Raw genomic sequence first — 11,606 nt, 5'->3', positions numbered from 1 at the left:
CTAGTCCCCGGAGTGGTAAGCTAGTATCTGGACAGCTTAGCCATTCGGCCATTTTTCTCCTTACCAAATGTTAGCGCTAGCAATTAGTTGGTAACTTGCAATCGCCATCCGGTAGTTTATAACAACTAATTAATCACTAAAAAGAGAAAACAAATATGTACATATCAAGTTTTTTTTCACTCTTTTCGCCCTGTGGGCACTAAGAGGGCCCCTTTTAGCAAGCCCAGTATGGGTTCGGCCAGGCTCACAATGGTGCGGTAGGGTGGTGAGGGACGGGGACCGACATATCCGGACGGACCACCCCCCAAAAAATTCCTGGGGGTTTTTCGACCAGTCTGGATTCGATCCCGGGTTCCCCAGGGCGGCAGGCTGTTAACCTTGACCGCTCGACCATCCGGCCGCTAATATTTCAGGGTTGTCGTTATGACCCCTGATATAAATCAGGGGTCGCGCTGCATAGTATCAAAATCGCCACTTAGCGATATTTTTATTAAAGTACCGTTATAAACTTCGACGTTCAGAATGAATTGAATCACATTGATAAAAAGTACTACCTGTTAGTGCCAACAGGACCGAAAGAGTAAAAAATGAAAAAAAAAACAAATAAAAGAAAAACAAGTATTTATATTTTCTTTAATTGTGCCAAAAATAAATATAAAATATATAAAAAAGAAAATTTTAAAAATATGTATAAAAATTAACGTCAACATTTAGTTATTATATAAAAATAAATTAGTTGATTATTACTGATATTTTGATATATTCAAATTCCATAATTTAATTTCAACGTGTATCGACAGATGGCGGGAACGAGTGAGTGTTTTTTTCAGCTTTAGGGTTAAGAGGACCGTTGGAAGTTATCGTTTATGATCCGTGACGATAAATGTTGAATTTATCGGATTAATTTTTAACAGAGATGAGTTCAAAAGTGCAGTATAAAAGTGGGGACCTGGTCTTTGCCAAAGTGCGAGGATATCCACCTTGGCCTGCAAGGGTAAGTTTTGTAGAAAGGGTGAGAAACAACCAAAATTTGACAAGGACGTTAACCCTAAATATAGGCTTAAACAGTTTTCGATTTAATACTAAAATATTATTTCTCTTAATATTCAACGGTTTTCTACTTAAATTAGTAAATTTGATTATTATTTTTTAAATATGAACGCGAGAATATTGCAGTTTACATAGCTTAATTATCTATCAAATGTTTTTGATTTTAAATGTGAGTTTCAGTCGTCAGTTAAACGTAACGTTCATTTTTTAAACCGTGAATAATCTAAACTCCTAACAGTAATTGTATGCGATTTACATATTAATAAACTCAAAAAAATATCCACTGTTTATCACAATATATAGGCCTAAATTTGAAAATGTGTAATTTTGTATGTTAATTAAGCATTTGTTTTGGAGTTATGTTAATAAATGTGTAGGTAACCAATGATCACATTTGTTTGACCTGACTTTAGTTCATTAACATTTTTCTAAAAGTCCATCTTTAACAGAGCATAACTATTATTTTAAAATCTTTTTCATATTTGCTTGATTTGGTACCTTGATTTTTTTTTTAAAAAATAAAATGTAGAGATAAATACTCCAAAGTAAAACACCAACCAATGCCGAATTATCGGGCTAGAAACTAAGCCGTTTCTAGCCGAATAATTCGGCATTGGTTGGTGTCTTACTTTAATGTATAATGGGTTAGTTGTTGTTTATTTATTGATAAATACTTTTGTTCAAAAACACAAATTTGTTTTTTCTGTAACTTCAACGTTGGCTGCATTTGGCAGACTCGACGGTTCCAGAGTTGTTGAGTACTTTTCTGCCAAATGCCCTCTGCAGTAGCGCTGTTTCAAAATGTGTTTGGTGATTTGATGTCGCATTTGGTAGCGTCTTTCATTTATGCTACCTATTGCTAGCTGTAACTGACCGACGATGACTGCTTCCTATTCTGACGCGTACGTCGCTCGTTGTTTGGGAGATGTAACTCTGTAACAGCTACCGATTAAAACATCTTTGCTCAGTTGCAGCTGTTGAGTCTGCTGAATGCAGCCATTGTATAACATTATTGTAATTGCAGTTTTATATAGAGATAAGTAAATATCACTTTTTCTCAAATTCAGATATTAACCTAATCTCAAATATTTGAATATTTCAAATACTCAAATATCTTAAATACATAGTATACGTAGCATACAGGTATATGCAGTATAATTACCTTATATAGCTTATGTAGTTAATAATTTCATTTATTATTTAACTTGTTTTATTATTTAAATACATTAATTAATAATGTAAAACAAAAAGTAAAAAAAAAATTTGCTAAATTCTAAGAAATTAACTTCAAACTTTTTTTATTTTGAAAAAGAAAATATTTCAGTTAATATAAAAATTAATGAAATGACCAAGAACAATAAATATATTATATTGTTCTTGGTCATTTCATTAATTTTTTCTAAAATACTTTTATTCTGATTGTGTTGCCAGCTGGAAATTGTTTTTGAAATGTTTTTACATAATGAGGTGGATGATAAGCCTGAAATAAAAGGCTGACTCTGTCTGTAAAGACTATTTTGTTCCTGAAATTTGAAAGATGACAGTATGTTAAGACTTTTGCTGTTTTTTCCGAATTACGAATATTTTGCATTTTTATTTGGACTTTGAGCCTTCATTTTAGGTACTGTTATCTTAATAATTCTTTCAAAATGTTTATAATGAAATTCATTACATTATATATACTTTAAAGCAACAATGAAAGGAGTTGTGATCTGTAATGAACACATTGCCAAGTGTATGTTTGAAAACCAAAATATTATTTTATTAAAAACGACATTGGCACTGATACAAAAACTGTATATAATGAAAATTCTTGACGTTACTATTACAGCTTTCGGTGTCAGAATGATTACTTGACATCCCTGATATCAACTTTCCATAGTGAAATAATTATGAATGTAAAACATAGTCATTGAATGAAGGTTTCATATTGTATTGCATTTTGTGTACATCTAAGATAAAACTGTAATAATTTAAAAATGATTGATCTACACATGCTTGACAGAAGTTTCTGTACCTGTAAGGATTACAGGTATGTTTTTGGAGATATCACTGGTTTTTCATTCTGTGCGCTTTTTAAACAGTTATCTTAGTCCACTCATCTACAATATATTTATCTGTGGAAGGCCGTAAGATGAAAAACATCACACACGGATTCTCTATAGTAGAGAAATAAATATAAAGATAAATTTGAAAATAAATAATTCTTTAAATATATTTCAAATTATTATTCAGAGCAAGTGGCAAGGGTTTAATTTTTCCAACAACATCTTTAAATGGTATCTGTGGAAAATGCTCTAATTTAGATGAATTACATATTTTCAACAAATGAGAACACTTTTATCAATGATCATTTGTACTGTGTTTTATACCAAATACTAAGAAAACAGCAAAAGCATTTCCATATACACCCCAGTCGACTATTTGGTTGTTGCTGTACTCGGAAAGTTCAGAGATGTCATAGTATTAATATGACGATACAATCTTTTTAAGAATACTTTGACTTTGGAGATATTTTACCATAATTTGTATAATTGGATATACAAATACATTTTGTGTCATAATAAGAGCAAATCCATTTATCCTTGCTATGCAGCATTTGTATATAATCCATATCAGATCTGACAGGAAAAATAATTGCAGGATTTTCGATATAATTTGGTAACATCAAATAATAAGTACAATTTTGTAGAATATAGGCAAAACAAGTCACGTGAAAGTCCATTGTTTATAATAGTTGTTCCATCACTAACAGACAGCTTGGTAAATAAATGATCCAATAAAACTATAATAATGAAATCAAATCTTATCAATTTTTTTCAAAATTCAAATACGCATCCAATAAAGGACAAAAATGCAGTGGTACCTTCTACTTCCAACAATTGTAATTTTGAACGTTAGAGGTGGGTAGTTCCGGTCGAACCACTTTGGACTCAAAAGTATTAGAAACGGTTTCAAACAATTGATAGTTATGGAACTGAAACTGTCTCGACAGTCCTTGTTAAGACGGTTTCAGTTCCAAAACTACCAACATATTCTTCATTTTGTAGTTTTATGAATACAGCTTTTAACGGAAAAGTGAACTCTCTATCTGGATTTGAACATAAAACTAATTGACAACGTTCCACGACTTTTAAGGAACAATGAAATTAGTTTTGAGTATTTTAAATTTATGGAGATACTTTAAAAATTTATACTTTTATTAGAGTTTTTAATTATTTGTTTTTATTCGTAAACTAGCAGATGTGCAGCATTACCTGACCAAAAAGTAAGAAGGATAAATATTAAAATGAAAACTATATTACAAGCTTGGTTATTTTAGCCTACTGTTGTTAATATGGAGGATCAAGGAGATCAAATCAGGAGGAAAGTGGGGCATTCAAATTTCATGGAAGTCTATATTTTCCTTGGCGTTAATAAGGGAGATGAAATCAGAGGAGAGCAAATATTTTATCATCTATATACTGTATACAAAACCAATAAGAAACCGTTGAGTCCAACAGCAATTCTGCCAGAATATAATGATTCTGTGGAACTGTCTAGTCCAACAGACTAAAGAGTTTCATCAGAAGAGTTTCACACACAAATCAGTTCCAACAGTTCCAATCCCAGAAGAGGAACTTGATTTTTCCCCACCTCTAGTTTAAAGTTTGAACATTTTATTAATATAGTCTAATATAATTTAAATAAGTTCAATATTGTATTATTTAAAAAATTAAATTTTTATTGAAAAAATTTAAATGACATATGTAATGATGAGCACGCCCCAAGCAGACTTTTGCAAAATGTAACTTTTTGACTGAAGGAGAAAAGAATAATTTTTAAGTGAAATGAAAAATATCAATAAAAATTGATATCTTGGGAACAAATGGACAAAACTCAATTAAATTTGATATGTAGGTCTAAAATAAATTAGCAGATGACGATGATACTCATATTTTGTCTGGATGACACATATATCTTTTAGTTTTTTAATAAAATGTGAATTTGGATAGATAGTATTCTGATTCCAGTATAGTAAGGTTTGCTTCATTAAGCTGGCTGTTTTGTTTTTTTTGCTTGCTTACTTGATGGCTTGCCTCTACTGAGCCTTATGATTTATCAACTGATGGTATAATTATAAACAATAAATCTGCAACCATTAGCTATCTTGAATAAATACCAAATGATCTGCTATATTATTGGGCAGTAGTAGTTATAGCCTAATAATATGATAGATCATTTCAACTTTGTAATTGGTTTGTATATTATTATTTTATTAATTCAAAAACCCTGATTGGTTTAACACACATTGTAAAAAAAATTTCATATACAGTATTTGTTCCAAATGAATGAATATAAATTTGAAGTTTATTATTCTGTTCTATTGCTTTATATGTTGTTTCAATTGGCATAGAAGTGACTATTCAATTCGAGACCATCAGTTTAGCTTTTCAAACTTGCTTTTGTAATGCTGAATGATTTTCAAAAATTAGTGAAAATTTATAATTAAGAAAATTGGAATAGTAAGGCTAGGAGTGTTTAAAGTTAGCATTTTTCTCTTTACAAGAAAGAATGAAAAATGTTTATCAGTGGTTCCCAAATAGGGAATTGTGGCCCAAAATGGGGTTGCTGGTTCTTATGAGATCATATAAACTCTTTTTCATAAACATTATCATCATTTAATAATCTTTATAAATATTTAAAAGATTTCTAATCAAAAATACAAATTGACTGCAATAAATTTTGTATGAAATTGCAATATGAACATTGACTAATATCAATAAATAGCATCAGAAACTAGAAAAAAAATAGCGTAATAAGCAAATCAATACCCCAGCAAGTAATTTAATGAATCCAATAACATTTTTGTTCTGGTTTAATAGATTATCTTCAGTTGTTGAACACAAAAAAAGGAGCATTCAAAAATTTAAACTTTAAAACATTCAAGATAAAAAGAATGTGGTATTCTAGTATGTAATCTTGAGGGAATGGATAAAACAGCCAAAAATAGATGTTAACATTAAAATAAAACATAATATAAAATAATCATATTTAACTAAGTCACAGTTTGTATAATGATTTCTGTACCTTGAATGTTTTAAATGTTAAGTTTCTGCATGTTTATTTTTGTGTTTTAGTGCCAAATTACTCTGTATTTAATACAAATAAACAACTACTAGCCTGTTATAGATAACGATCAACTACTGCCTAAATTTATTTAAATTATTTAATTAAAATTCTAATTATTAAATTTAGCAAGAGATGGCGCCTAACGCCTAACTCTAGTACCAAATTATCTTAAATTATTAATATTACTATAGCCATTTGCTAGCCCGATAATTCGGCAGTAGTTAATCGTTATCTGTATTTAATAATTATTATTAGCAGTACCATAGCCTGATTTAATCTGGTAAATTGTTTGGTCTTAATTAAATTTAATTAAAACAAATGTTTTCAACCTGATTGATAAGCCTTCATCAGGTTTTTTTAAATAGATTCTATTTTTGGAATAAAATATTCTTTCATACAAATCACATTTTTTATAAAACAGATACGTGCTCAGCAAATAATTAATTTAATTCACCACACTACACCTTTTGTGTTACCAAGATAGTTTTATTGAAAAAAACTAACGTTTTTGGCCTACTCAATAGGCCATCCTCAGGCTTAACTTGCAAAACGGAACATTGGCGTTCTGTGTAACGCCAACGTTCTGTGTAACGTCAATGTTCCGTTTTGCAAGTTAAGCCTGAGGATGGCCTATTGAGTAGGCCAAAAACGTTAGTTTTTTTCAATAAAACTATCTTGGTAACACAAAAGGTGTAGTGTGGTGAATTACATTTTTTTATATTATAACAGGTTTTTTGATTATCCAATATAACAAAAAATTCTAACAATTATAAAATACATTTAAATATAAAAATACAGTAGAGTCCAACTGGTCTGAACTAATTGGGACCGAGTCTTGTTCGGATTAGCCAAATAATTGAAATAATGCAGAAGCAAGCAGTAAAACAGGTTCATTTTATATAGATCCAACACCATCATTGACTTTTGTTTCTGTTTTTGTGTGTAAGTACAATATAGATCTGTTGTTTTAATAGGCCATGTCAAACACTTGATTTATTAATTTTGTACAGTATTAATACAGTGCTACAATAAAATACAATTTTTTTTTGTTGTGGAATTCTAAATCTTTTTGTACCATTAATACCATTTAAATTCAACTGGAAAATACAAAAAGTGTATATTTTGCAAGCTAAAAAATTTCCTCTCCACCAATTGAAATATGTTTGGATTAGACAGATGTTCAGTTTAGCGGGACTCTACTGTAAACTAAAATAGACAACAATTAAGAATAAAAATAAAGTAACACAAATAAATAAAATAACCTGACAGGCTACAACAATGCCATGATTGGATTATTTTGTTTATATTTGTTACTGTATTTTTGAAAGATGGTAGAATATCTACACTGGAGAACAGTAAAGTTTCACGTATCTAAATGCCTTTTACCGGTGCATGTATCATCCACAACAAAGTAGTTACAAACGTTTTCGAACCTAACGGTTCTTCATTAGGTAACGATCCCGAACGGAATGTGCTTCGATTCAAAGTCGAGGAAGAAATACGATCTGGAACATTGTCCCGACCCGATGACGTCAATACAGACCTGCACGCTAAGCTTGTTGAGTTCTAATTTATCATTTTATCTAGTAGGGCCTGCCATGCCGTCAATAGAGCTATTTCGCCCTTGTAGTTAATGCAATTACCTTCATTAATATTGTTAAGGCATATGTAGATTGCCTCCAGCCATCTGAGGTGGTTAGCGCGGTGGGTGGTGTGGATGACCTTTGCCTGGGCAAAACCCGAAATTGAACCTATTTCGGGTTTTGCCCAGGCAAAGGTCATCCACACCACCCACCGCGCTAACCACCTCAGATGGCTGGAGGCAATCTACATATGCCTTAACAATATTAATGAAGGTAATTGCATTAACTACAAGGGCGAAATAGCTCTATTGACGGCATGGCAGGCCCTACTAGATAAAATGATAAATTAGAACTCAACATGCTTAGCATGCAGGTCTGTATTGACGTCATCGGGTCGGGACAATGTTCCAGATCGTATTTCTTCACGACTTTGAATCGAAGCGCATTCCGTTCGGGATCGTTACCTGATGAAGAACCGTTAGGTTCTAAAACGTTTAACTACTTTGTTGTGGATGATATGCGCACCGGTAAAAGGCGTTTAGATACGTGAAACTTTATTTTTGTTCTTAATTGTATTTTATGTTACATTTAAATATAAAACTAAATATATTTATTTTATTGGACTGCAGTTTGAAAAAATTATAGGCCTATAAATTCCCACTGTCATCAGTTCATCTGCCTGTCTTTCCTTAATCTCAAAAATGAAGTTAGATGAGACCAGATATGGTAACTTTAGGAATGGGGCCCCAATCAACTATATAAGAACTTCCGATGAAAGCCGGAAGTCGTGCTATTTCTATTCAAAAATTTTCCCTGAAAGATGTTAGATAAACTGCACGATTCTATTGTTAAAGGAAACATATGTTGTATAGGGGCAAGCCCTACGAATTTGGGGTGGAGAGCATACAATTTTTAATCATATTTTTATATGATTAAAAATTGCAGCTCAGCATTCTGACGATGTTGCAATAAATAATTGTGTGTTTCTGTTATAATTGTTTATATTTGATGATAAAAAAAAATGCAATTTATATCAAAGAATACTTTATTCCAAAAATAGAAACTTTGATAAGCCTTCATCAAGTTTTTAAATAGTCAGGCCAAAAACATTTGTTTTAATTAAATTTAATTGCTGGAAAGTGTGTAAGGTGTGTTTAGTGTCTTTATACTGTATATTATCGGATTCATTAAATTTATTTGGTTGAGTAATGGTTTGTAGAAGGTGTTGATTATTAAAAACAAAAACCTTAATAATTCCAGCATTAAAAATATTTAATAAAAATGTTTTTGACTGTTTTAAACAGCCTTCATCAGTTAAAACGAACTCAAAAACAAAAAGAATGCAGAAAAAATAGAACTCAAGCAAATATTTAAAATTCAAATTAATTCCAAAGTAAAAATGCCGTTCTGGATAAGAAAATAACAAATTGCGCATGCGCAACATATCGGAGTGAGAATAAAAATAAAAATAAAACAAATAAAAAATTGCCACAAAAACCTGTCTATTGCAAGAAAAAATGTTATGTACTGCGGTAAAACGATCTCCAAGCCGTGGACAAAGCATCAGCGTCTCTATGGTTAATACAACCGGTGTTAACGTGGGCTTTGTAGATTTCTAGTTTTTCTAAATATTTCAGCATTTGTTTGTTGGTCGTGGCCTTAATAATAGACGCTTTGTCCCAATGAATGTCAACATCTTGATGTTTAGCGAAAGCTGCTAGTACAGTAGTATCCAAGCTTTTATTAATGGAGTATCTATGCTCCTTAAGCCTCTGCTTTAAATGCCTCATAGTCGTGTTGATTATGCTAGTAATAGCTGTCTTGCATTTCATATCAGAAACCTAGTGCAGATACTCATAAAAGTTGCAGTTGCTGTGTTTTCTTTAACAATTATGGTGAATTTACAAATATTAGATAATTTTTGACTGCCAAAGAAAAAAAATATGCAACACTCAATTGGAGAAGATTGTTTTCAATCAGTAAAACACAATTAGTGGATATTTTATTCTACATTCATTTAAGTGAAGATTATTATTAATGCGACTAAATGATCTTTATAAAATGTAAAATTGAATGCAATTATTTTGTAATTGAAAACAAATATTTCTGATGATTGCTGTATGATTATTGGCGCAAGTCAAATTATATGCATGAGAATGATGATAATCAAATTACAATGTTCAATTCTTTCAGTTTTTATAACTTCTGTTTTTTGTGTACATCTTATACAGAATATTTTGTAAAAACAATAAAATGTCTAGTTCAGGTGATATTTGATCGTATAAAAATATTTTTTGAAAATACAAATTTAAATTAGAATTTCTGAAAGAAGAGAGATTTTTCTTTCAGAAATTCTAAATTAAAATTAATTTATTACAATTATTAAAATTATCATGAGATGATGGTTTAAATGCCTATCTCTAGTCAAATTACGTTACAACTAATTATTAAATTAGCCTTATAGCCCTATAGCTTGATAATATGATAGATTTATTTGATTTTTACATGTGTAACGAATTTCATTACTACGCTTAATTCAAAGTGATTCCAACAATAAATTGGAGTATTTAAAAGCAAGAATTGGGAACTGTTCTATTGCAAAGAATTTTTGCTGTTTCCAAGTTCTTGCTAGGTATCCAAATATGAGTTCACACAACAGCAAACATGCCAATTTGAGTTCTAAAAAGTAATTTCTAGCTTTGCCATTGGAAATTCTGATTACATTACAGAATAACTGTTTTCATATTACACTAGACCCCCCTATAACATGGTAGATGCATTCCGTGTTATATGAATCTGTGTTGTACGAGTCACTTAAATACATGAGCCAATCACAGCCTGGCACGAGTGCAGTTTAGGGGCTACAGATGTTTGAAAGGTTTTCTTCCATAAAATTAATTGATTCTAGACTAATTTGACTCAACATTTCCAAATCAGGTATAATTGTTTGGGAATAATCCATATAAACTATGCTATAAACAAAAAATTGTAGGATTACTTACTGAGTGTGCACTGTTCGACGACACCATTGCTTAAGCTTGTTTTCGTTGCGGAGTGGCTCATTGAATGGCGGACGCGTGTTTCCTGATCAGCGAATTTTTCGCAGAAAAATAACTTAACTTTGGAGACATCATTAATAAAAATATAATTTTTATGGCCGTTGAATAATAAATGTTTTTTTAGTAGCTCCAGTGCTCGTTTAAACTCAACGGTTTGTAAAATAACCACTATTGGTCCAGATTCGATCAATCCTGTTGCGACATGAGTCGGCGATGACGTTTTACCGTGTTATACGAGTCTCTCTTAGCGTGTTATATGAATACGATTGCAATTTTTTGCTGCGTTATAGGGGGGTCTACTGTACTATAATCTGGCCTCTCCAGAAATTCTAATTCTCTAATTCAGGGTTGGGAAACCTGTTATCTTTTGTTGTTTCTAGTGTAGCCTAACGATAGATAAAAGGAGAAATGACATGATAGGCCATCTAATTCAGCACTCAGAATGGATAAATGTTTTATTGAAAGGAAAAAATAGGGCAAAAGGGGACGTGGAAGTCCCAGAGTGGAATATTTCGACGAGTTATTATGGAAAAGGCCTTACCAACAGATAGAAACAGCTAGCTAAGTGAAGAGAGAAGCTATAAGACTGCACACACCCATGTTTGCCCACCAACCATTGGTTGAGGAGAGAGAGAGAGTGTGTAGCTTGATAAAATTCATGACGACAAAATTAAACAGCAGTTATGAAAAAGAGAACAGAGAACATTTTAAATTTATCTGAATGCTACAATTTATGTTATATGAACCTTGTATGCTAAATATGTATACTTACACAACTTTCAGTAAATCATGTGGCTTTACA

At 31.3% G+C, this 11,606-nt stretch overlaps 1 protein-coding gene across 2 annotated transcripts in view; it reads left to right on the top strand.

Moving 5' to 3' along the window:
• The first annotated feature begins 816 nt into the window (after positions 1-816).
• Positions 817-11,606, top strand: part of LOC136989085 (hepatoma-derived growth factor-related protein 3-like) — a 100,576-nt gene continuing 89,786 nt past the window's right edge. The window contains exon 1 of one of the 2 annotated variants that reach the window (XM_067287181.1): positions 817-994. In XM_067287181.1, coding sequence (XP_067143282.1) covers positions 917-994 — 78 coding nt within the window. In that variant the 5' untranslated portion in view covers positions 817-916. The remainder of the gene's footprint in view (positions 995-11,606) is intronic. The other variant, XM_067287179.1, reaches the window with a different exon arrangement.

This window comes from Centruroides vittatus, unplaced genomic scaffold (assembly GCF_030686945.1).
Source record: "Centruroides vittatus isolate TY-2023 unplaced genomic scaffold, ASM3068694v2 scaffold_435, whole genome shotgun sequence".
In the NCBI taxonomy this organism is placed as follows: domain Eukaryota; kingdom Metazoa; phylum Arthropoda; class Arachnida; order Scorpiones; family Buthidae; genus Centruroides; species Centruroides vittatus.
This window is presented reverse-complemented; position numbering and strand designations above follow the sequence as displayed.